The sequence below is a fragment of the Capricornis sumatraensis genome, chromosome 2 (genome assembly GCF_032405125.1).
Source record: "Capricornis sumatraensis isolate serow.1 chromosome 2, serow.2, whole genome shotgun sequence".
Lineage (NCBI taxonomy): Eukaryota > Metazoa > Chordata > Mammalia > Artiodactyla > Bovidae > Capricornis > Capricornis sumatraensis.
Window position 1 is genome coordinate 184,528,388 of NC_091070.1, and position 26,786 is coordinate 184,555,173.

Here is a 26,786-nt window from a genome sequence, read left to right on the forward strand (position 1 = left end):
ATATCAAAAGCAGAGACATCACCTTGTCACCAAATGTTCATATAGTCAAAGCTATTTTTTTTTTCCAGTAGCCACGTACAGATGTGAGAGTTGGACCAAAAAGCAGGCTGAGTGTCAAAGAATTGATGCTTTTGAACTGTGGTGCTGGAGAAGGCTCTTGAGAGTCCCTTGGACTGTAAGGAGATTCAACTAGTCAATCCTAAAGAAAATCAATCCTGAGTATTCAATGAAGGACTGATGTGGAAACTGAAGCTCCAATATTTTGGCTACCTGATGCAAAGAGCCAATTCATTAGAAAAGACCCTGATGCTGGGAAAGATTGAAGGCAGGAGGAAAAGAGGGCAGCAGAGGATGAGATGGTTGATTAGCATTACCTACTCAATGGACATGAGTTTGAGCAAACTTCGGAAGGTGGTGAAGGACAGGGAGGCCTGGCTTGCTGCAGTCCATGGGGTCAAAAAGAGTCGGACTAGACTTGGCAACTGAACAACAATACTAGATCTTCAGAGTCAGAAACTGAGATGGGACCAGCCGTCTGCATTTCTTTGGCAATACTGATGCTTCTTAAAGTTTGAGAACCACTGCACATCACAACTGTTCAAAAGTTGATGATGAAGAGGCACCACTCAGACTCAAATATTTCCAGGTTAGAGAAAAATGACTAAATTATCACTTTAAAAGAAGTACACAGTTTTTTCAGTATAAAAGATAACCCCACTACAGAACTTTTCAGAATACGTGGAAATTTAGAAAGATATGGAAAAAACCCTCCAGCTCTTTACTTAGTTTAGTTGTAAACCCACTGGTCTCTTGTTTTAGGCCCTTTCCCTCACATAAATTTTCGCTGCAAAAATAAAGTTGTGAAAATAATTAAAAATTTTAAAACATCAAAAATCCCCAAGATATTAATTTTTTTAAAAAAAGAAAAGTATAATATTTATTGTTGTGATACAAAGTCCTCAAGCCTTCCGAAAGAGGCCATCTAAGAGCACACATTCTGAAATCAGGCAAACATCAGTTCTATTTCAACTCAGTAACTAAAGTCAGCATGCTCTTCAGCGCCTTTGAGTTTGGTTCGTTATCTGTAAACCCCAATCCTACCAGACTAACAGAGATGTTTGTAAAGTGTTTATCAAATCGCCTGGCGCCGCCGGCACTTTTTCAGATGGAAAAGTCACAGCAAGATTAGCCTGGGAGTCAGCCGTGCACGGAGGACAGCTGGTTCTCCAAGCGAGAAACCTTCCTGCGGCGCTCAAAGACCAATGGAACCTCTCCTAAGTAATTCCGCAGGCCTAGGGGAGACGTGACTTTGCTGCAGCAGCAGGGGAAGGACCTGCCTCTAACAGATGCACTGTCCCTTTAAGAGCCTCCCTCCCTCTGCTAGACTCCTGGTTAGGCCTAGGCGTAGGCGGAACCGGAAGTTGTAGGGAAGGCGCCTGTCCCCAGTATGGCGGCCGCCTGTCCCTGCAGGCCGATTGCTCCCGAGACTGCTGCCGCCCGGCTCATGGGTGTCCTGTGGTTCGTATCAGTCACCACGGGACCTTGGGGAGCTGCCGCCGGGGGTGCTGAAGAAACACTTAAGTGCGAGGACCTCAGAATGGGACAATATCCTCTGTGAGAGCACCCCATGGGGGTGAGGTAAATGTGGAATAGAGAGTGGACAGGAACCCTCAGGTCGGGCTAGGGTTGTGCTGAAGGGAACGGTGACCTGTGACCTATAATGACAGAAGGAGCCTGGGGCGGGGAGTGCAGAGAGATTGGGGGGTGAGAGGACAGAGGCTAGCCTGTGAGATTTCCTTGGGATTTTACTCTTGCCTGGAGAATCCCATCAGAGTAGCCTGACGGGCTACAGTCCATGGGGCTGCAAAGAGTGGGACGGGACTGAAGCGACTTAACACGCAGGCAAGAACGACATAACCAATGTATGTTGCCAATTTATTATTGACTTTGCATTTATTACTTTTATTTATCTCTCCTTGAGATCCCAGACTGTACTGGGGCAAATTCCTGCTCCACTTTGTAACCGATTTGAGCTTTGAGCATGGGGATCGCTAAGAGTCCCACACAACTTCGCGACTGAACGTCGAAAATAACAGTGGTACCAACTGAAAGGTGTGTTGTGCAAAATTAGTACCAGTAAGTCACTTAGAACAGGGCCTGGCATGTAGTAGGGGCTTTATGTGTTTAGCTCTCATGTGTTTACTGATGAGAAAACAGGCTGGAGGAGTTAAATAGATCAGTTCATTGTCATGGCTCTGATAAGAGGAGTATGAAATAGGAGTTACATTCAAATCAAAATAGGTACTTTTGTATGAAATTAGATAATTTCATACAAATTGTAGAACAGAAAAATTAAGAACGCAAGCCAGAGATGCAAGAAAGATTCTATGAGAGGAAATCTTAAAATTAAAAAAATTCTATTATATAGTATTTTTATGTGAGTTTAGGAGAGGCCACCATTACTAAATTTTTACAGAATAGCTCTAATTTGCTGATTACCATTATGCTAGGGGTTTGAGAATCACTGAACTGGTAAGTTGAGTCCTTTCTTTTGGCAAAAATATCGCAGTGAATTTTTTTTCTAATAAAATAATTGGGCAGTATGGAGAGTTGTGCTTTAAAAAATTTTTTTTAGATCATCGTTTTAAAAATTTGAATTAATTTTTATTTTTGGCTGGCTGGGTCTTTGTTGCTGCTCTCTGGCTTTCTCTAGTTGCGCTGTGAGGGCTCCTCATTGTGGTGGCTTCTCTTGTCAAGGAGCATGGGCTCAAGGTGCAGAGGCTTGGTTGCTCTGCAACATGTGGAATCTTCCTGGACCAGGGATCAAATCCATGTCCCCTGCATTGGAGACAGAATCTTAACCACTGGACTACTAGAAAAGTCTGAGTTGTGCTTTTTGAACCTTAGAAGTGACTGAGCATACACGACAATGTGAACTGGAAAATGTTATTCCTGGCACAAAGATGAGATTTCCGGTAGTGATTCAGAAATCCGAAGCAAGTGTCAAACTCTGTCTACTGAGACATCTTGTGAATACCTTACTTATCTCATATTTGTGTCAATAAAATATTCAGGAAACAGAAAAGCAACCACCCCCCGTGCCCCGAGTGTTGTAAACATCTATTAGAGGATCAATATTATATGTTTCCAGAAGCTTAAAACCCTGCTGGGAAGATCATGTAGACCCACCTAAAATAACCATCTTCCTTGCAGTATGGTGGAATTTACCTTTGGCTTGGAATCAGGAAATGTGATATTACTACCTATCACTTACTCCACTTTGCATAAGTCACTCAAAGTTTGAGCCCTGGTTTGCTTCAGTAATGTGGAAATAATAGTATCCATGTCACAGGGTTATTTGTGTTGCATGAAATTATATGTATGGTAATACTTGGGCCCTGTGAATAATTTCATCAGACATCTGAAAACTGATTTGTTTTTTTTTTTAACCTGAAGTTCTCATAATACTTCAGTAGAGATTTTTACTTTTCATTTTTTCTTTGTGCTTTGTGCTTAAACCCTGACTGATGTTCTTTAAGGATGGCACCCTCTGCTAGAGCTTTTAATGTACTTTTCCTTAAATAAATTAATGTTCAGATATTATTTAGTGACACTGAAAGTGTATCTGTGCTTGTGCTTGTTGACCTGGACTAACTAACATCCTCTTTTTACATGTAATTATAAACATAAATATATGACATATTAAAGACAAGATGATCACGTTTTGTATTGGAATGTTGTTTATATTTCCTTAACTTTTCTACATATATTTGTAAAGATCCAAAAATAAATGATGCTACACAAGAACCAGTTAACTGTACAAACTACACAGCTTATGGTAAGACTTCCAGAAACATGTTTTTTTAAGTTACTTTTAAAACATTATTTCATAGATATATGTGTGATTGCTAAAAGTAATTAATGTGTTTTTTCTTGAGTTACTTCATCCTTCTGTTTCCAGAACAACTTAATATTAGACAATCTAGGGGTTGTTAATATTTTATAAAAAGAATCTTATTCTATTAAATAATAATATAAATTGAGAAATTTTTTATTTTCATTCTTTTTTTTTAAAGCTTTTGGAATCAGTTTATATAGCTTTCTTGATGCCCTGTATATATCACGCTGTGTTTTACAAAGATGCCTCTTTAGATTTTAATTACTCAGAGAGAACTTGAAAGGAGACTTACAGTTCAGTAATGTGCAGCAAGGAGCTAGTAATATATCACCCATATCTTGCATTTGTAAAAGATACTTAGGTGCATCCTAAGTATGAAAATAATATGATAAGGATTTTAAGTGCACATCAGTATTTTATTAGCGAGATGGTTTGATAGTGGATAATACCCTCAACCTAATGATGTGGGGGAGCTTCTGTTATTCCAAAAAGTATTTAATGCCAGATAAAGATTAATAAATTGTTTTGTTTAGCCTTTTCTTCTGAAGGGTTATATGTTGGAAAGAAGGTAGATAGATATATGCTGAAGCTATTTGGATTTGGCATTCATGTTTTACATAGTACATAATGTTGGTTAATATCTAGTATGTAATATCTAGTAATATCTACCATTTAATATCTAGTATTATCTTGAGAAAAGAATACCTACTGAATATATACTGATTGTTTTATTGTTTAGATGGGAGATAAGGCAATAATTGATGTTTTCTTTATAATGAAAGCTACTAAATAGACTCATTATGGAAATGAGATTAAAATGATTTTTTACTGCAAAAAACTTTGTTTTTAAAAAGTATCTTATAGTCAAATAATTGACCTCTTGATTATGACTTTGTATATATTTTTAAAAGATCTCCTCTCTCTTTTTATCTCTTCACATTTTGATACACTGTTAACCCCATTCTAATGAGCAAAGATATTTGAAAGTAAGTTGTGTTAAACTTTTATAGCAGATATTTTGCTAGTATTCTGGAGTAATGAAATTTGTCATATAAACAGTAATAAGTGAAGTCATTCAGTCATGTCCAACTCTTTGCGACCCCATGGACTGTAGCCTACCAGGCTCCTCCCTCCATGGGATTCTCCAGGCAAGAGTACTGGAGTGGGTTGCCATTTCCTTCTCCAAAACAGTAATAGGTAATATATATGTGATTCTTATAGTAAATATTGCTCAATATGTGTACATTTGTTTAATTTGGATATGTTAGATTTAAAGGAACTTTGCACATAATCCCCTCCTTTTAAAATTGCTTTATAAGTATACACTGACTTTCCTGTGTTAGAGTTCAGTCTTTTATAGTGTGCTCTCAGAGTGGACAATATTGTTGACATACATAAAGAAGAATGAGCTTTCAAATATCCAACCACTTATATGATATATGTTGCAAGTCTTTGAATACTGTTGTGACTCAGGTAACATTAAACTGGGAATGAGGCAGCCTGCTATCTCATTCCTTTTCTAGTCTGCAGGTTTCTTTGTAGGCATGGAAATTTTGAAGGAAATTATTCTAAAAAAGAAATTTAGAATAAATTTGAAGGAAATTACAACTAAAAACAATAGTTTCTGACCAAAAAGAGCTCTGCCCTCCAGTTAGGTGTCTCTTTTGTAAAATAAGTTTGAATCCACTAAAGTATTATCACTAAGTAAGTTTATAAACAAATACAAAATCAAATGATCAGATTGCTAGGAAACATAAAAGGACTTGGAGGTGTTATGGTCCTGCCATGGCCTGCCAGTTAAGTAAGCATAGATGATGTAAATGGAGAGCTGCAGAGAAATAAAAGAAGGCTTTCTATATAAGGGAATGATATGGTTATTTATTTGGAGAGAATAAACCGTAAGTGCCTAAAAATCTGGGAACACATATATAAAATGTTATAAATCAATAAATAAATGACTTTAGATTGTTGTTGTGATTTTAAAAAGAAAATAAAGTTTTGGAGACAAATATGACTCACCAGGCTTCTACATAAGAATGTATAATTTATGCATGACCCAAAAGTGTTCAGCCAAGATCTGGGGTAGTTTCTACCAGCCTGTCCCTATCAGGAAGTTATGTTTGTCCACAGGCTGCTGTTTTTTTTTTTTTTAATTTCCTTTTTAAAACATGAAAAGACTAGTGGAGTGGCTGTAAATTATTTCTGAGTCCTGATGTGCAAGGACATCAAAATGACCCTTGAAACGTGCTTCTTCTGTTTCTTTCATTGAGCATATGATAGACTCATGGAATCTTCAGACTAAGTTATTTTCTTAAACTATACTTTTTGGTAAGGAATTAGTGGATGGAATGTTTTACAGAGAGGGAAGTTTAGGAGTGTAGAGTAAGAATTGGGACCAAAGGCAAAGGAGATTCAGTTATAACAGTAAACTGTTGTGGTCTTTAAATGGTTGTCAGTTAGCCCAGTACCAGTTAACAAGCATCATTATTTTTTGAGAAATTGTTTGTAGTAAATAGTTTAATAAAATAATTAAATGGATCAAAACAAAAGCACAAATTTATATTATAAACTATCTGTTATTGTTGTTCAGTTGCTAAGTTATGTTCGACTCTGTGACCACATGGACTGCAGCACGCCAGGCTTCCCTGTCCTTCACTGTCTCCCAGAGTTTGCTCAAACTCATGTCCATTGAGTCTGTGATGCCATCCAGTGATCTCATCCTCTGTCACCCCTTTTTCCTCCTGCCCTCAATCTTTCCCAGCATCTGGGTCTTTTCCATTGAGTCAGCTCTTCACATCTAGTGGCCAAAGTATGGGAGCTTCAGCTTCAGCATCAGTCCTTCCAAGGAATATTCAGGGTTTAGGATGGACTGGTTTGATCTCCTTGCTGTCCAAGTGACTCTTAAGAGTCTTCTCCAGCATCAATTCTTTGGCACTCAGCCTTTTGTATGGTCCAACTCTCACATCCATACATGACTATTGGGAAAAAAAATAGCTTTGACTATTGAGATCTTTGTCAGCAAAGTGATGTCTCTGCTTTTTAATATGCTGTCTAGGTTTGTCATAGCTTTTCTTCCAAGGAGCAAGCATCTTTTAATTTCACTGCAGTCACCATCTGCAGTGATTTTGGAGCCCAGGGATATAAAATCTATAACTATTTCAACTTTTCCCCCATCTGTTTGCTATGAAGTGATGGGACTGGATGCCATGAACTTAGTTTTTTGAAGTTGAGTTTTAAGCCAGCTTTTTCACTCTCCTCTTTCACCCTCATCAAGAGGCTCTTTAGTTCCTCCTTGCTTTCTGCCATTAGAGTAGTATCATCTGCATAACTGAGGTTGTTGATATTTCTCCTGGCAACCTTGATTCCAGCTTGTGGTTCACCCAGCTGGCATTTCACATGACGTACTCTGCACAGAAGTTAAATAAGCAGAGTGACAGTATACAGCCTTGTCATACTTTCCCAGTTTGAAGTGATCCGATGTTCAGTGTCCAGTTCTGTTACTTCTTGGCTGCATGCAGGTTTTTCAGGAGACAGGTAAGGTGGTCTCGCATTCCCATCTTTTAGAATTTTCCACAGTTTGTTGTGATCCACGCTGTCAAAGACTTTAACATAGTCAATGAAGTAGAATTAGGTCTTTTTCTGAAATTTCCTTGCTTTTTCTATGATCCAGCAGATGTTGGCAATTTGATCTCTGGTTCCTCTGCTTTTTCTAAACTCAGCCTGTATATCTGGAAGGTTTTGGTTCATGAACTGTTGAAGCCTAGCTAGGATGTTGACCATTTGCCAGCATGTGAAATGAGTGCAGTTATATGATAGTTTGAACGTTCTTTGGAATGGAATGAAAACTGACCTTTTCCAGTCTTATGGCCACTGTTGAGTTTTCCAAATTTGCTGGCATATTGAGTGCAGCACTTTAACTGCATCATCTTTTAGGACTTGAAATAGCTCAGCTGAAATTCGGTCACCTATACGAGCTTTGTTCATTGTAATGCTTCCTGAGGCCCACTTGACTTCACACTCCAAAATGTCTGACTAGGTCAGTGACCACACCATTGTGGTTATCTGGATCATTAAGACTTCTTTGTAAAGTTCTTCTGTGTATTCTTGCCACAATTTCTTAATCATATCTGCTTCTATTATGTCCTTGTCTGTTATGTTCTTGTGTGTACTGTGCTAAGTCACTTCAGTCAGGTCCAACATTTTGTGATCCTATGGACCATAGCCCACCAGACTCTTCTGTCCATGAGATTCTCCAGTCAAGAATATTGGAGTGAGTTGCTGTTCTGTCCTCCAGGGAATCTTCCAAACCCAGAAATCGAACCTGCATTGGCAGGTGGGTTCTTTACCACTAGCACCACCTGGGAAACCCTAAACTATCTATTATTTGGAAAATATTTAATTTATTAAGATGTTATTATATGGCATTCTGCTAAGTGGTAGAGATGATACATTAAAAAAAGACAATTTCTGCCCTCAAGGAGTGTGCTGTCTAGTACGTATATATACATATTGACATATATAGCAAGTGTTTTCAATTTTCCAATCAGTAAAATACAAAGGTATTAAAAAACCATTTCCAGAAATTTTGCTGTGGTCCTTTGACACAGGTCTTTTTTATTAAGGTTTTATTGAAATATATTTATGGAAATGTACACTTAAATGTTGTTGTTGTTGTTGTCCAGTTGCTCAGTCGTATCTGACTCTTTGTGACCCCATGGACTGCAGCATGCCAAGTCTCCCTGTCCTTCACCGTCTCCTGGACCATGCTCAAACTCCTGTCATTGAGTCAGTGATGCCACCCACTCACTATAAAATATGTCTCGTGTCCTCTGTCATCACTTTCTCCTGTGTTCCATCTTTCCCAGCATGAGGGTCTTTTCCAAAGAGTCAGTTCTTTGCATCAAGTGGCCAAAGTATTGGAGTTTCAGCTTCAGCATCAGTCCTTCCAGTGGACATTCAGGATTGATTTACTTTAGGATTGACTTCCTTGCAGTCCTAGGGACTCTCGAGAGTCTTCTCCAGCACATTTCAAAAACATCAATTCTTTGACATTTAGCCATCTTCATGGTCCAACTCTCACATCCGTATATGACTACTGGAAAAACTCTAGCTTTTACTATACGGACCTTTGTAGGCAAAGTGATGTCTCTGCTTTTTAATACACTGTCTAGGTTTGTCATAGCTTTTCTTCCAAGTAGCAAATGTCTTTTAATTTTATGACTAGAGTAGAATCCCACACCATTTCCTGTCTAGGTCACTCCTTTTTACTGTTATGAAATTTCATTGGTTACTTTATTTTGAGTTTAGCTTTTTTGTGCTTAAAAAAATAGTTCTGCTTTATATAATCAAGAAATACTGTCTTTCAAGGTTGAGTTGTTCACTTGCTCAGTCGTGTCCAACTGTTTGTGACTCCATGGTCTGCACCACATCAGGCCTCCCTGTCCCTCACCATCTCCTGAAGTTTGCCCAAGTCCATGTCCATTGCATTGTTGATGACTTAAGTTGATGCCATTTAAATCCCAGTCATTGGCCAGAGCCAAACATTTTGCAGGAAAACTGAAAATGGAATAATTTTCAGGATTATAGCATGTTGCTTAATTTTGTCCACTAGTTAACATTTATGGATAGCTGGCTTCCTAAATCTCATCATACAAACTCATTTTTACTTGTTTCTGAAATCAGTGTAAGCATGGCATTATTGTGGCGAAATGAAAAGGGTGTTGATTAAAAGTGATGAATGTTGGTCTAGGACTTAAAGAATATTACCTAGTGTGAGACTTTGGTCAGCTTGTTTAATTTCTTGGAATGTCAGTTTTTCTGTTTGTACAAGGGGGAAAAAAAAGCATATTACTAGTTCTGTCTACATAACAGGTTTTTTTTAAAATAAGGATCAAATGAAGTCACTATAAAATATGTAAAAATTAATAAGTTCTAGGGCTGTAGGCATCCATTGAATTAATTTCATTTCACAAAGTCTTTTATTACTTTTACAGATCACTCACATGTTATATTTATTCCTGTCAGGTTCAGCCTCTTAGTCTTCTCAGTGTTGAAGTTCTCTTCGTTTCTATAGTTTAAGTTGAACATTTTTTCTAGCCAGACACCATGCTTTACATGCTAAACGCCTTTAATACTTGGCTATTAAAGTATTACAAGGGTCTTACTTTTGTTTCACAGATTACAAAACAAGGTTCAGTGAGATTTCATAACTTGACCAGAAGAACATACTAGTTAAGTGACAGAGTTCTGACTTAAACCTAAATTTGCCCCATTCTGAAGTACTGCATTTTGGCATTTTCTATCAGTTCAAGCAAATCTGATCCATCTCAGTGTTTCTCTTACTATTTTCTCATGTCATCTCACTTTATACTGAGAGCAGCCCCTCATCTATCCTCACTAAAGTATGTAGTTTTTGTCCCTTGAAATAATTAGCTCATACTTCTGTCAGACTTCTCTAGAAATATTGTATCAATATGGTTTCCCCTTCACTCTGGTACTTCTACTAATTGTATCTTTCCTGAGGTTCTAAGCCTGAAATGTTGGGCATTTTTCTCTCCTTATCTGTCTCATTGACTACAAAGTAGCTCATATTGAATACAGATCATTTCTTATATTAGAAATGATAAAACACATTGAAAACTAAAGTTGTCAAAATTTGAGAGTTTGAACAATTAATAGAATGTAACTGAAAAAATTATGATTTATGTGTTTTGTAAAGGAAGCTGTAATCTCAAAAAAACAGTGCATTTCTCTAAAGCAAAGTATATTGGACAAAGCCTCTAGGGGAATCATCCCAGGTCCTCGGCAGTGAAAGTCCCAAGTCCTAATCACTAGACCAGCAGGGAAAGCCCCACATCAGTCTGCTCTGCTTCTGTGTTCACGCTGCATCCTGCCTGCATGTCTTCACATCGTCTTCTCCCTGTGTATGTTCATTCCCCCATTTTTGAAGGATACCCACCTTACTGCATTAGGGCCCACCCTAATGACCTCATCTTAACTTGGATGCAAAGTTGGATTGCAAACTTAAATTTGCAAAGATGCTATTTCCAAGTAAGGTCACATTCTGAAGTGCTGAGGGTTAGGACTTCAATATATCTTTTTGGGAGAGTGCAATTCAGCCCACAGTATGTCTTTACAATAATCAATTTCCAGATCCTCAGTTTTTTTGTTGTTGTTTTTTAAATTTTTTAGTTGAGGATAATTGTTTTACAGAATTTTGTGGTTTTCTGTCATACATCAGCGAGAATCAGTTTTTATTATATGTGTATTTTTTCCTACAATTAATGTAAAGTTTCTGCATTTAAAAGAAGAGCCCTTTCATATTCTTGATTGGATCATGATAGATATCAAATTGCTGTGTTTAGATTCCACTGTAAAGAATGCTATAATATTTCAATATTAAGGGCAGTATTTACAGTATGCTGGAAATAAATTTTTTCCCAGCCATTTAAATCCATGGTGAAAATTTTTAGATGTCAGCTTGAAAATGTGTGAGGGAATATATAGTTTAAAAAAATTTAGGGAGTATGTGAGCAAAATTATTTGAACACAGCTGATCTAGTGTGTGAGCCTCCATCCACTACATGCCAGTAGCATTTTTCCAGTAGTGACAACCAAAAATGTTTCCAGACATTGCCACATATCCCCTGGAAAGCAAAATTACTTTCCGTCATTCCTCCATCATTTAAATAGAGCATACTCATCTCCTTCAGTCAGTAACATAGAAAATGTATTAGCGTTTCAGATGTTTGTTAATCTCAGTTTTGAGTTGCCTGCTATGTGCGCGTGCTCATGCTTAGTCGCTCACTTGTGTGCAGCTCTTTGCGACCCCATGGACTGGGGCCTGCCAGGCTTCTCTGTTCATGGAATTTTCCAGGCAAGAATACTGGAGTGGGTTGCCATGCCCTCCTCCAGAGGATCTTCCCAACCCAGGGATCGAACCCACGTCTCTCAAGTCTCCTGCACTGGCAGGTGGATTCTTTACCCCTGTGTCACCTGGGAAGCTGTCTGCCATATAGCTCCAGTCAAAAGCATGACCTAAGATCTGGCAGACCAAGAGATACAACTTAAGGGACGTGATAATAATTGATTCACAAAATTCAGTAAGCTTTATCCCTGTATCAAGGCAGATGGCCAAACAGCTACATATAAATCACCTGTTGACTTTTGTTGCCCCATCTCTGTCGATCCTAACATTATAAACCCTTGATTATATCTGGAGTCAGTGTGAGAAAAGGCTATGTGGAAAACTATTACTGTTTTGTAAAGGTTCTTATTATTAAGGACCTTCTTTATTACATTCCTTTACTCCTGTGTCACGTGCCAAACCAGGTTCCCACGGTGGTTCAGAGGTGAATTGGTATGCTTTCAGTTATATCACAGTAGCTCTGTAGCTCTTTTTGCCTTACTACCAGGAGCCTCTAAGCTAAATTTGTGGTCAATTACACTATCTTCCCTTAGTTGTTTCCTAGGATAACTATTTCTTCACTCTCTTCCTTTCATTTTATTACCTTCTTTCTTGTCTAAATGGTTCTCAGTTTTACTGAATCTTTGCTTTTTAGCATGAGCATCTTCTTGTGTTGGAAATGTAAATACATTAAATAAGTAAAGTTTATGGGATGATACAGTTTGAACTATCAGTAACACAACCAAAGAGTGCAAAGTCATTACAGGATATTTTTCCTAGCATCATTCTCTCAGTGTACTATGGCCTAAAAAAGGACAGTCATTTGTTGGAAATCTTAAGGTAATTATAAAGTAGAAAATAAATGCCATTTATTTTTCTTTCATAATAAAACACTGGGGTCTCTGTGGGTTTTTTTTAAGTCTGTTATACCAAGTTCTATTTTCATTTTCTCAAAAAATTGTAATCATTGATGTTAAGCATAGAGATAAGCATTTTCTGAAACTAGCCTAAAGGTATTAGTACCTTTTAGTCAGAAATGGTGAAGGAGTAAAAAGTACTAACATTTATTGATTGCCTATGCTAGATAATTTATATCACATTTTATCCCCACAATAATCTTCTTATGATCTTAATGCTACTTTTATCTACATGGAATCCAAGTTCCTGAAAGAGGCAATGTATAGTTAGGTGATTCTCATTCCAGAGTTCTTACTTTATATGATGAGGCCATAAAAGCTTCAGGACAGTACCTGCTTAGCACATAGTAAGCTCTATAAGTGTTACTTCCTCTTATTAAGTCATCTGGGTTATGAATAAAGATCAAATTACTAAATGCTGAGATAACATACTACATCAAATCCTAGAGGGAATGGAGAAGCAAACCCATTTAGAATAAGTAGAAAGCTATTTAGAATAAAGAAGAATCTTAGTTTATTGTAGGTTACATCTATAAGAATTTTATAAACTGAAAATGCAAAATTAGATTATGTTTTATGTAATGAATTGCCTGATTAGTTACCAACAAAAAATTCGAGAAGTATTCTTCACCGTAGAGATGAAGTAAAGAACAGTAATATTAGGCAGTTCTTCCTCAATCATCTTTGTCAAGAACAGGAGATTGAACATTATCTTTATCTTATCTTGTACATGAACATATATAATATAGCTTTTCCTATCTAAATTAAAATCTCATATGGGGAGGTGGTTGGTTTGAACATTAGATTTTCTTGTGTGCATTGCTACCCTTAGGAAAAAAGCATAATTACATAATTTTCCACAGGAAAAAGAAATAATGGATTCTTGCTTTTTTCTGCCTTTAGTTCAGTGTTTTCCAGCACCTAACATAATTTGTAAGGATTTTGGTGGCAACGAAACACATTTTACTGGAAGCGAAGTTGGTTTTCTCAAGCCTATATCTTGCCGAAATGTGTAAGTATATTACTGAAGCTAAATTTTCAGATTTATTTGCCTGAGTGAAATCTCATCTGGGTGGAATGAAGAGTAAAGAGTTAATTTATAAGGAGAATCCTACACTAATATAACTTTTATCTTTTTGCTTTTGTCAGAAAACCTCTATTTTAAGTGTGTGTGTTGTTTTAAAAATACAGTTTACCAACCAAGTAAAGTTTAGTAGTTCACTGTATGGGATAAGTAGACTGAGTGGCTTCAGGCCATGTCAGTTCAGTCAGTTTATGCTACCAAATGGGTTATGAAAAAATTCTGTTTTCAAAATTTGGGGACTTTCTGGAGTGCAAATAAGGGACTGCATACCTACAGTATTAAAAGAATGCTAATTAGTAATTATTTGCATTTGGAAACTTGGTTTCATTCTTTATAGTTGGTTTAGATGATGAATGATAATGTTAAATAATTCAGAAATTTATTAAGAGAAATGACTTTATTTTGTTGGGAATATTCTTAGCTTAAAGAACTTTTAAGTTGGCTGTTTATTTTTGCTGCAGTAAAGCAGTAAAACAGTTTATTCTTATATTTCTACTTTGTACTGAAAGCATTATTTAGTTTTACCCATTTTTATTAATTCCTGGCATTGTATTTTTACCTTTTACTGTATGTTGTTGCATTTTATATAATGGTACCTATTTAGCAGTTGTATAAAGAAAGACCACTGTTTGTTTCTGCAAGTTCCATTAGAATTCTTAGAAATTACTACTAGAGCCTTTTTTCTCTTTTGACCCTACTTTACAAAGTTAATGAGGAGCTTTAGATTCTATCTTGCTGTGTAATCCAATCACTTAAGCTTCTTGGGTTCTAAGATTTCTCATTAGTAAAATAATAATTGTTAAGAGGAATTATTTTCAAAGTACTTAGATATGGTTTAGTCAGTTTTTTAATTTATAGATTTGATATTTCCAAATGACAAATAATTTGTTAAGTGTTGATGGTCCAAGAAAACATTTGTTAAGAACCACTCAAGTTGGACACTGCAGATTAGTTTTACCTGTAATGTTCATATCACAATGATCTGCCACTTAATTTCCAAGTTAATTCGATTTTTCTTTTAATGTCTCTGAGTAGATTAGACTGAAATGCAACTGAGCTATACTAATCATGCTCACAAGACATTCATGTCAATTGTGATAAGAAATATAATTATCAAGGAAACTAGATACTCCAAGCCTACTGGCCAACTTATTTCTCTCCTATTGTAAAGTCCAAAATTCCAAAATAGGATTTGCTTGATGAGCATTGAATCAGAACAAAAGGAGTTAGGTTGATGGATAATTTTAATGATAAATCACAAAAGTAAGATAACCTAATACATTACTTTCCTCTATCAGAATATTCAGTATATGCCTTTCAAACAAACACCTGCTGGTCAGCTACTGAATAAAGACTCACTGACAGATTGTTAATTCATTGAGTGTCCCCTTTTCCAGTTTACATATTTTCCTTCTCCTGGCATATCCTTTCATAATATTGATACTTGATTAAAACTCCATCTAACTATCACAGATGTGGCCATTCTATAATGTATTCTTTAGCAACTGAAGTCTATTAACTATGTGTAATCAGTTACCAAGTCACACCTGTTTATACTGCCCATCTACGCTAGTTGGAGCAGCCTACCTGTTGTAACAGATGCCTTTAGAATTTTAGTGGCTTAACCCAGTAAATTTTATTTCTCACTCATATCATAATCCAATTTGTGTTGATTTGGAGGTCTACATGGGGTGAAGGAAGTGATAGTTGCTCCATGCAGACATGCAGGGGTCTTGTACCTTTCGTCTTTTGACTTTACTTCCTCTAGTCCTTAGAGTCTTTTCCATTCAGCCAAGAGATGGAGAGAGGAGATGGAACACCTATAGACATGTTTTATGGACCAGACATGGCATACATGATGGCTTACATCACTTCTGTCCTCATTCCATTGGCCAGAACTAAGTGATGGCTGCATTTAACTGCAAAGTGAGCTGGAATATATTAATACACAGGCATACCTCAGAGATATCATGAGTTTGGTTGCAGATCAGTGTGATAAAGCAAGTTACACGAATCATCTGGTTTCCCTGTGTATATAAAAGTTATGTTTATACTACGTGTAGTCTATTAAGTGTGCAATAACATTGTGTCCAAAAAACTGTACCTTAATTTAAAAATAATGCTGTTGGAAAAATGGCACTGGCAGACTTGCCTGGTGAAGGGTTAATACGGACCTTCAATTTGTAAAAAACCTCAGTTTATCTGTAAAGCGCAATAACACAAAGCACATCAAAACAAGTAGTTTTAGCTGTATACAGTTTTTACTGTATGATACAGTAGTTTAACTGTATGCCTATGAGAAAAAGCAAAATGATTTGATGAACAGTTCGATAAATCTCTGCTGCACCACCAGTTTTTAGATTATTCTTCAGGGTGATTTATTTATATAGATCACTGCTTTTCTAATTTCTTTCCCCTTACTGGCCAAGCTTTTTGAGAGGCTTGTTTCTATAATATTTATCTTTTATGAATTTTTAGTCTAATGCAGTATGGCTTTTGGCCATACTAAAATTTGCCAGTGATCTTTGTTGCTATATCAAGTGGATATTTATAGTCTACAATCCTTCTATAGCATTTGTTATTCCTTTTTCTTAAAATACTTTCTTTCCTTGACTTACAGTATAAAACACACTTCAATTTCCTTTGATCCCTATTATTTTCCTTCTTTCTTATATCTTGATATTCGCAAGATTATGTCCTTGGTCCTTTTCTCTTCTTCATTCATCCACCCACCCCTTTGGTTTCTCATACCATCTTTATATAAAGATCCCAAACTGAATCTTTTGTCTCTTCCTTCATTTCCTCCTTTGTATTAATGAATGCAGCTGTTCTGTCCAGTTCCTTAAGCAGAAACTTTGGAGTCATTCTCCAAAGAATGACTCATTCCCCACATTTAGTCTGGCTGCTTCTGCTTTTAATATTTCCCAGTTTTGTTTCCTTTTTTCTTCCACTGCTAGTAGCCAGTAGATTATCACTTGAGTGTCTACCAAGTCGCCCAGATTATTTCTCTACTGCTATTCTGGTGACCCATTTCAATGTAGAGGGGCACTGCTCCCCTCAGTGCAAAATCTGACATCCTTGTAATATTAACTGCATAGACAGGATCTCTGGGCTGTTTACTATCTCCCCCAACTCCCTGAAAATGTCTTAATTGTGAATGCAATGCAAAAAATAGGATTATAAGCAGGAGACATGATCAGATTTGACTTTAAAATGATGATTCCAGCTACCTCTTTATTTCTTTACTCTTATTTGTAGCAACTCCTTGAAAGGATTATCTAATGCTTCTTTTCTTTAGTTTTTTTCCAACTTTTTTTTTATTGAGTTGACATTGGTTTGTAACATGTTTCATGTATACATTATAATTCAATTTCTATATATACTGCAGGCTGTTCGCCACCAAGTCTAGTTCCTATCCATCATTGTGCAGTTGATCCCCTTTACGCGTTTCATCCACCTCCCACCTACCTTCACCTCTAGGGACTACCAGTATCTTCTGTTTCAGTGTGGTTTTTTTCATGTTATTTTTTTGTTGTTCATTTACTTATTTTCTGTATGTGCCACATATGAGCAAAATGGGCTTCCCTGATGGTTCAGTGGGTTAAGAATCCCCCTGCAGTGCAGGAGACACAGAAGACAACGGGTTCAATCCCTGAGTCAGGAAGATCCCCTGAAGGAGGAAATGGCAGCCCACTCCAGTATTCTTGCCTGGAAAATCCCATGACCAGAGGAATCTGGGGGGCTACAGTCCATGGGGTCACAAAGAGTCAGACATAACTAAGCATGAGCATGTACTGTGTCCCATTGTCTCTGCAAGGCTTAGGCCCAGCCATGAGCAAAATCATATGATATTTGTCTTTCTGTATCTCACTTCTTTCACTCAACACAATGCCCTCAAGATCTGTCCATGTTGCCACAAATGGCAAGTTTTTTTTTTTTTTTCAGTGAATGAGTAGTAGTCTTATATGTTTAGATGTGTATATATATCTTTTATCCGTTAACTCACCAGTAGGCCTTAGGTTGTTTCCACATCTTGGCTATTGTTAATAATGCTGCAGTGAACATTGGAATGCGTATTTATTTTTGAATTAGTATTTCCCTATTCTTTGGATAAATACCCAGACTTGTAATAGCTAGATCATATGGTAATTTTATTGTTAATTTTTTGAGGAATCTCCATACTGTTTTTCGTAGTGGCTGCTCCAAATTACATTTCCACCAGCAGTGCATGAGTGTTCCCTTTTCCTCCACATCCTTTCCAACATCTTGTTTTTTCTTGTTTTTATGATAATAGCCATTCTAATGTATGAAATGATACTTCATTGTGGTTTTAATTTGCATCTCTCTGATGATTTGTGATACTGAACATCTTCTTTTCAAGTGCCTATTAGCCATGTCTTAACTGGAAAATTGTTCAGATCCTATGCCCATTTTTAAATTAGGTTGTTTGTTTTGTTGTAATTGAGTTGTATGATAAGAATTGCACTGAATCTGTAGATTCTACTAGGTAATTTGTATTTTAGCAATGAGGAATGGGATTTTTTTACTTTTCTCTGTGTTTTCTTCAATTAATTTTAATAATGTCCTATAGTTTTCAGTGTACAAGTCTTTCATTTCCTTGGTTAAATTTATTCCTAGGTATTCCATTCTTTTTGTTGCAATTGTAAATGGGATTTTTTAAACTTCTTTTTCTTCTAGTTGTTAATATATAAGAGAGCAGATTTTTGTATATTGATTTTCTACCTTGCTGTTTTACTGTATTTGTTTATTATTTCTAATAATTTTTTGGTAGAATGTTTAGGGTTTTCTGTATATAAAATTGTGTCATCCACAGACAGTGACAGTTTTACTTCTTCCTTGCCAATATGGCTGTCTTTTATTTTTTTCCTTGCCTAATTGCTCTGGCTATGAATTCTAGTATTACGTTGAATAAGAGTGATAAGAGTGGGTATCCTTATCTTGTTCCTGATCCTAGAGGGAAAAGCTTTCAGTTTGTCACTGCTGAATATAATAGCTATGGGTTTGTTATATATAGCCTTTACTATGTAGAAGTACATTCCTTTTGTATTGATTTCATTGAAAGTTTTTTTTTAATCATAAATGAATGTTGAATCCTGTTAGATGCTTTTTCTGCATAAATTGAGATATCATATGATTTTTATTCATCTTGTTAGTATGGTGTATCACATTGATTGATTTGCAAATGAACCATCCTTGCATTCCTGTAATAATCCCATTTGATCATGGTATGTAATCCTTGTATTAGGTTTACTAATGTGTATTTGGTTTGCTAATGTTTTGTTGAGGAAGTTTGCATCTGTGTTCATCAGAGAGATTGTTTTGTAATTTTCTTCTCTTTTGATGTCCTCGTCTTATTTTGGTATCATAGTAATGTTGGTTTTCTAAAATGAGTTAGGAAGTGTCCCCTCCTCTTCAGTTTTTTTGAAGAGGTTGAGAAAGATAGGTATTAAGTCTTTGAATGTTTGGTAGAGTTCACCAGTGAAACCATCTGGTCCTGGACTTTTGTTTTGGGGGAGGTTTTTGATTATCATTTTAATCTCTTAGTTGGTAATTGGGCTATTCAAATTTTCTGTTTCTTATGGATTCAGTCTTCGAAAGCTGTATGATTCTAAAATTTATCTGTTTCTTCTGAGTTGTCCAATTTATTGGCATACAGCTATTCATAGTAGTCACTTATAAGCGTTTATATTGGGTTGACAAAAAAATTCTTTCTGGATAAGATGACATGGAAAAACCCAAATGATCTTTTTGGCCAACCCAGTATTTCTTTGATATCCATTGTAACTTCTCCTCTTTTATTTCTGATTTTACTTATCTGAGTTCTCTCTTTTTTTAAGTGAGTCAGGTTGAAGGTTTGTCAACTTTATCTCTTCAAAGAACCAGCTCTTAGTTTCATTAATATTTTCTGTTTTCTTTTTGGTCTCTGTTTCATTTATTTCCAATTTCATTTTTATTATTTCCTTCCTTCTACTGATTTTGGGCTTCATTTTTTTTTCCTTTCTTTTTCTAGTTTCTTTAAATGTATGGTTAGATTATTTGTGGTTTTTCTTCTTTCTTGAAGTAGACCTGTATTTCTTTAAACCATTCTCTTAGTACTGATATTACATGTGTGTCAGAGATTTTGGTATGTTGTATATTCATTTCTCTTCAGATATTTTTAAAACTTCCCCTTTAATTTTTTCACTGATGCAATAGTTGTTCAATAGTTTGTTGTTTAATCTCCACATATTTATGATTTTTTTCAGCTTTCTTAAAATTCATTTTTAGTTTCATACCATTGTGGTCAGAAAAGATACTTGATATAATTTCAGTCTTCTTAAATTTATTAAAGCTTGTTCTATGCCCCAGCAGATGGTTTATCCTTGAGAACATTCTGTGTGCCCTTAAGAAATATGTTTATTCTGCAGATTTTGGATAGAATGTTCTGTATACATCTGTTATTAAGTCTCTTTGGTCTAGTGTTTCATTTAAGGTTGCGTTTTCCTTGTTCTCTTTCTGCCTGTGTGATCAATCCATTTATTGTGGGTTGTTAACATCTCCTCCTCTCACTGTGATGCCGTCACTTTCTCCCTTTAAGTCAGTTATAGGCTTTATATATTTTGGTGCTCTGTTGTTACGTGCATATATATCAATGAATATGTTATCTAAATGAATTATACTCTTTATTGTTCATATATAATGCCCATCTTTGTCTCTTCTTTTGGCCGCCATTTGCTTAGAGTATCATTTTGCAGTCCTTTACTTAGACCTGAGATGAGTCTCCTAGAATCAGCATCTAGTTGGGTCTTATGTTTTAATCCATCCAGGCATTCTGTGTCTTCTGCTTGATGAATTCAATCTATTTATATTCAGAGAGAGAGAGAGAGAGAGAGAGTGTGTGTGTGTGTGTGTGTGTGTGTTTGCCATGCTGTGTGGCCTGCAGGATCTTAGTTTCCCAACCCAGGATCGAACCCATGCCCCCTGCAATGGAAAAACAGTCTTAACCACTGGACCACCAGGGAAGTTCCCATCTAGTGTGATTATTGATGTATGAGGACTTGGTATTGCCATTTGTCTTTTTTTTCTGGTTGTTCTGTAGTTCCATTGTTTCTTTTTCTTTGCATTTCTGTGCAAGGAAATGGTAGTCTTCTCTGATGTTTTTCTCAGTTTTCTCTCTTTTTTTTTTAATGTTTTGGGTCTCTGCTCTAGATTTTTGTTTTGTGGTTGTCATGAGGTTTGTATAAACATTTCAAAGATAGTCCTTTTTCTGTTGGTAGTATCTTTTTTAAAATTTTTATCTGTTTATTTTTGGCTGTACTGGATCTTTGTTCCTGCACAGGCTTTTCCCTAGTTGTGGTGAGTGGGGGCTACTCTCTAGTTGGGGTGTACGGGCTTCTCATTGCGATGGCTTCTCTTGTTATGGAGCACAGGCTCAGGGCTGCAAGGCTTCAGTCGTTACACCACATGAGTTCAGTATGTAGCTTCTGGATTCTAGAACACAGTGTCAGTAGTTGTGGCACACGGGCTTAGTCGCTTCATGGCATGTGGGATCTTCCCAGCCCAGGGATCGAACCCATGTCTCCTGCATAGGCAGGCAGATTCTTTACCACTGAGCCACCAGGGAAGTCGTGTTGGTAGTATCCTATCCTCCTATGCCTATAGAGGTAACATCTTTTTTCCTTTTTCCCTTTTATATTTTTGTTGTCACAAATATGTCTCAGCACAGAATACTGTGAATTCATTAACAAATTGATGTAGCCATGGTTATTTTTTTTCACCCTTTAATCTTTGCTATAATTCTGTGTTTAACAACCTGTTTTTAATGATTTGTGTTTTGTTTTAATTTGGCTGTGCCGAGTCTTCCTTTCAGCACATGGAATCTTTGTTGCCACATATTTAGTTGTAGCATGTGGGGTCTAATTTCCTGACCAGGGATTGAACTGGGGTCCCCTGCATTCAGAGTGCAGAGTCTTAACCACTGGACCACCAAGAAATTCCCAGCAACCTATTCTGATATATAGTTACCATTTTCTGATTCTATTTATTACCTTAAAATTTTTTGTACTCTTGCTTCTTCATTTCAAGTAGAATAATTTTTTTAAGCATTTCTTTTAAGGAAAGTCTAGTGATGATAAACTCCCTCAGCTTCTGTTTGTCTGGGAATGCCTTTATTTCTCCCTGTATCTGAATGAAACTTATGCTATATAGAGTATTCTTGGCTGACAGTTTTTATCTCTCAGTATTTTGAGTTTGTCATTCTACTGTCATTCCTGGCCAATAGAGTTTCTGCTGAGAAATCTGCTGATCACCTAGTGGGGGCACGTTAGTAGGTTGCTGTCTTTTTTCCCCCTGGCTGCCTTTACAGTTGTTTCTTTGTCATTAACTTTTGACAGTTTTAATGTGTCTTGGGGAAGGTCTTTTTAGGTGTTCTATTTGCTACGTGGGCTTGTATATCTAACTCCTTTCCCAGATTTGAGACATTCTCAGCCACTCTAGTACTCTTGCTTGGAAAATCCCATGGATGGAGGTGCCTGGTGGGCTGCAGTCCATGGGGTTGCTAAGAGTCGGACACGACTGAGTGACTTCCCTTTCACTTTTCACTTTCATGCATTGGAGAAGGAAATGGCAACCCACTCCAGTGTTCTTGCCTGGAAAATCCCAGGGATGGAGGAGCCTGGTGGGCTGCCATCTATGGGGCTGCACAGAGTTGGACACGACTGAAGCAACTTAGCAGCAGCAGCAGCAGCTATTACTTAGAAGGGGGGTGACAGAAAATGAGATGGTTGGATGGCATCACCAACTCGATAGACATGAGTCTGAGCAAGCTCTGGGAGTTGGTGATGGACAGGGAAGCCTGGCGTGCTGCAGTCCATGGGGTCACAGAGTCAGACATGACTGACTGAACTGAACAGCTGTTACTCCCTTAAATAAGCTGTTTCCTTCTCCTTCTCTTTTCCTTCTGGTATACCCATTGTCCATATGTCACCTTTCTAATGGAGTTGGATAGTTGTTGTAGTTTCTTCATTAAAAAGAAAAAGACTTAGTTCTTGCTCCTCTCTCACCTGAATCATTTCCCAGTTTCTGTCTTTAAGCTCACTAATTCTCTCTTCCATATGGTCTACTCTGTTTCCATCGTTTTTTAATGCCATTCTTCATATCGTTTATTGAGTTCTTCAGCTTCATAACTTCTGTTTGGTTCTTTTTTAAGAGTTTCAGTCTCTTGGATAAAATATTTCTTCTTTTCATTAATTTTTTTGCTTAGTTCATTGAACTCTTTTTCTGTTTTCTTGTAGCATGTTTCTTCCTGAAAGCTATTTTGAATTCTCTGTGAGACCACAGTCTTCTGTGATTCTAAGTTTGGTTTCTGGAGAATTGTCGTTTTCTTTTTCTGATGCTGTGTTACTGTGGCTTTTCATGGTGCTTGATGAGTTGTTCCTTTGCTGGCATGCTTGAGGTAGTGAATACCTTTCTCATTTAGGTAAAACTTTATTTACTTTGATTCCAACAGTAATTCTAATTACCAATTACAGATTGGTAATTAGAGTGCTTTCTTTTGCTTTTCAGTAGGTGGCACTGCAGCACAATTTATAGCCTGTCTCTCTGCCCTGAGCTGCCTTTTGGCTATATTTAATTGGCACTTTCTGCCCTCTGTCACCTCTGCCAGAGGTGTCGTCAGTGCCCTCATCATCTCTCCTTCTTTCCTGTGGGGTTACTGTTGCTTTGACGCTGCGAGAGTTGCTGTCGTTGCTGGCATTACCACCAGGGACACCAGGGTGGCAGGTATCTCTGCCACAAGTGGGGTTGCCTGGGTTGTGGACTCTGCTGCAGCGGGGAGGGCAGGGGAGAGCCACGTTTGTGGGTGCTGTAGGATGGGACAGAGTCACGGGCACTGCTATGGCCCTTCCGGTCTTCCTTAAGCCTGCTCTGTTCTATATTTTGCCCTCATTGTTGCCAGAATTGCTCTTGGTGAGGTCACTAATGCTCTCCTCTTGGTTAAATTTAGTGGTAAATTCTCAGGCATTCTTATATCATCTATCAGTCACATTTGGCACAGTTGATCACTCTGTTCTTCTTAATACACTGACTTCACTTGACTTCCAAGATACCACACACTTTTTTCTTTTTTAACTTTTTTATTTTGTATTGGAGTAAAGCCGATTAACAATGTGATAATTTCAGGTGGACAGCAAAGGGATTAAGCCATACGTATACATGTATCCATCCTCCCCTTAACTCCCCTCCCATCCAGCCTCCCACATAACATTGAGAAGAGTTCCCTGTGTAATACAGTAGATCCATGTTGACACCACACTCTTTTGGTTTTACTTTTCCTCACTTTTACTCCTTTCTGGTTTCGTCTCTTCTTGATCTGGGAAGGTTTGTTGTACATTATTGTGACAGTAGCTCGCAAATACTCCCCTGCAGTCATCTTCAGCATAGCAACTAGAATGACTATTTTTACACCATACCTCTGCTTACCTCTGCAGTAGCTTCACATATCACTCACAGTAGAAAATGGTGTTTTTATAGCACTTAACAATGGTATTCAAGGCCCTGCATGATCTGCCCTCTTTGCCCTGTTCTCTCTTTGACCTTGTCTCCTTCTGTTCTTCCCCTCTCCTACTCCATTCTTCCTACACTTGCTTCATTAATAGACCTTGAACATGCCAGGTAGGCTGCCTTTGCAACAGCAGTTTCTTTTGTTTGGGACACTCTTCCATCAGAGGCATGGCATGGCTGAATCTCTTACCTCCCTTAGGTCTTTGCTGAAATACCACCTTCTCAATGAAGCTTACTCTTGTCACTCCACTTAAATGGCCCTGATCTGTATCCCTGGCATTCTGAATTCCCTATACACCCTAATCCACTTCTTTTTTCATAACATTTATGACTGTCTTTTTTTTTAAATATTTGTTTATTTGGCCACACCAGGTCTTGGTTGCGCATGTGGGGTGGGGTCTTCAAACTTCATGTCTGCATACAGGATATTGTAGTTGCAGCACATGGGATCTAGTTCCCTGATCAGGGCTCGAATCTGGGCCCCCTGCATTATAAGCACAGTCTTAGCCCCTGGACCACCAGGGAAGTCCTTCTTTATGACTTTCTAACATACAGTTTCTTTTTAAAATATGTTTAGGTTTATGGGCTTCCCTCATAGCTTAGCTGGTAAAGAACCCGCCTGCAATGCAGGAGACCCCGGTTTGATGCCTGGGTCAGGAAGATCCCCTGGAGAAAGGATAGGCTGCCCACGCCAGTATTCTTGGGCTTCCCTTGTGGCTCAGCTGGTTAAGAATCTGCCTGCAATGCAGGAGACCTGGGTTCATTCCCTGGGTTGGGAAGATTCCCTGGAGAAGGGAAAGGCTAACCACTCCAGTATTCTGGTCTGGAGAATTCATGGGCTGTATAGTCCATGGGGTCGCAAAGAGTTGGACACAACTGAGCGACTTTCACTTAGGTTTATTATTTGCTGCCACTAGATTGTAAGCTCTTTGAAGGCAGGAATTTTTATCTCTTCTCATTAATATATCCCAGTAGACTGAAATAGTCCCTGGCACTCAGTAGTCACCCAAAAAGCATTAATTGAATGGATGAATGAACTGATTAACAAACAGTAATAATTAACATTATTTTCTAAAATGTTTACATGTTAGAAATATATTAATGTGACATTCAGGTTCTGATTCTGTGCAGGAATGGCTATTCATACAAAGTGGCGGTTGCACTGTCTCTTTTCCTTGGATGGTTGGGAGCAGATCGATTTTACCTTGGATACCCTGCCTTGGGTGAGTGTATTTTATTAAAAAAACAAAAATTCTTGTGAAACTTGTAGGTAAATGTACCTATTCTTATAGATTAAATCTCTGGATACTATTAATAGTTACAGGTTCCATGTAGCTGGAGTTGAATAGTCAGTGTTTTTCTCTGTTGACAGAGCTAGCAATTAGCTCTGTAGTGAACTTGGGTAAAAGATACTGACTTTACTTGTTTTTTTTTTTTTTTTTCATCTTTATGAAAACACACACTCAAGACAGTGTAGTCATTAGTAGACTGGGGTTGTCATTGCTAGTGCTATGTACACATTGGGTATTCAATAAATGTTTTAGGAATAAATGCGTATCTTTTCCTATCCCTCCAAAAATATTTGCCTTCTACCTGGATCTCTATCAGTGTTACTTTGGGAATAGAAACTACTTCTTTCAGGAGAAGTTGGGGTTGGAACTGCAGCAACCAGTATGAGCTGGTGTAGAGCCTGATTATTACCCCTAGCATCCCTCCCCACACCTTCCTCCTGGTTGTAATCTTTACATTTACCATAGTTACTAATGCTTCTGAAAGCTAGTCACATTTGATGGTAGCTTTTGTTTAAATAATACTTTCACGTGTCTCCCCTTATTTGAGCCTTAAAACTCTCTGAGTTTATCATCTTGTTTAAATCTGCTTTAACAGGTAGGGAAATTGTCACCAAAGAGGTTAAAGGAATTGCTGCCTCTGGAGGCCTTGCTTTATGTGCTGATATATTAGTTATCATCGTTGTTTTATGGATAGGGAACTTGTCATGAGATTAAGAGATTTACCCAAGGACACTCAGCTAGTGACCTGAATTTGAACCCGAATACTCTGGCTCAAGAGATCATGCTTTATTTACTGTAGTACTTTGCTTCTATATTAGCCCTTCAGTGAGGAGTTTTAAAGTTTCTGAGCGCTCTGCTTTCTAGCTACCAAAGCTAATCTTATTCTTTCCATCTTGCTACCCACCAGAGATCAAAGAGGAATCTTCACTGTGAGGTTCAGTTCAGTTCATTCTCTCAGTCGTGTTCGACACTTCACTCCATGGACTGAAGCACACCAGGCTTCCCTGTCCATCACCAGCTCCCAGAGCTGGCTCAAACTTATGTCCATCAAGTCAGTGATGCCATCCAACCATTTCATCCTCTGTTGTCCCCTTCTCCTCCTGCCGTCAATCTTTCCCAGCATCAGGGT

At 37.5% G+C, this 26,786-nt stretch overlaps 1 protein-coding gene and 1 non-coding gene across 2 annotated transcripts in view; one reads left to right on the forward strand and one right to left on the reverse strand.

Moving 5' to 3' along the window:
* Window positions 1–1,447: 1,447 nt before the first annotated feature.
* The window catches only part of TM2D1 (TM2 domain containing 1), a 45,703-nt gene continuing 20,364 nt past the window's right edge, over window positions 1,448–26,786 (forward strand). The window contains exons 1-4 of the mRNA XM_068965978.1: window positions 1,448–1,605; window positions 3,765–3,838; window positions 13,625–13,733; window positions 25,497–25,588. Of these exons, the coding sequence (XP_068822079.1) occupies window positions 1,448–1,605; window positions 3,765–3,838; window positions 13,625–13,733; window positions 25,497–25,588 (433 nt within the window). The remainder of the gene's footprint in view (window positions 1,606–3,764; window positions 3,839–13,624; window positions 13,734–25,496; window positions 25,589–26,786) is intronic.
* Window positions 21,726–21,798, reverse strand: TRNAQ-CUG (transfer RNA glutamine (anticodon CUG)). The gene has a single exon. It is a non-coding gene; the product is annotated as a tRNA-Gln (tRNA).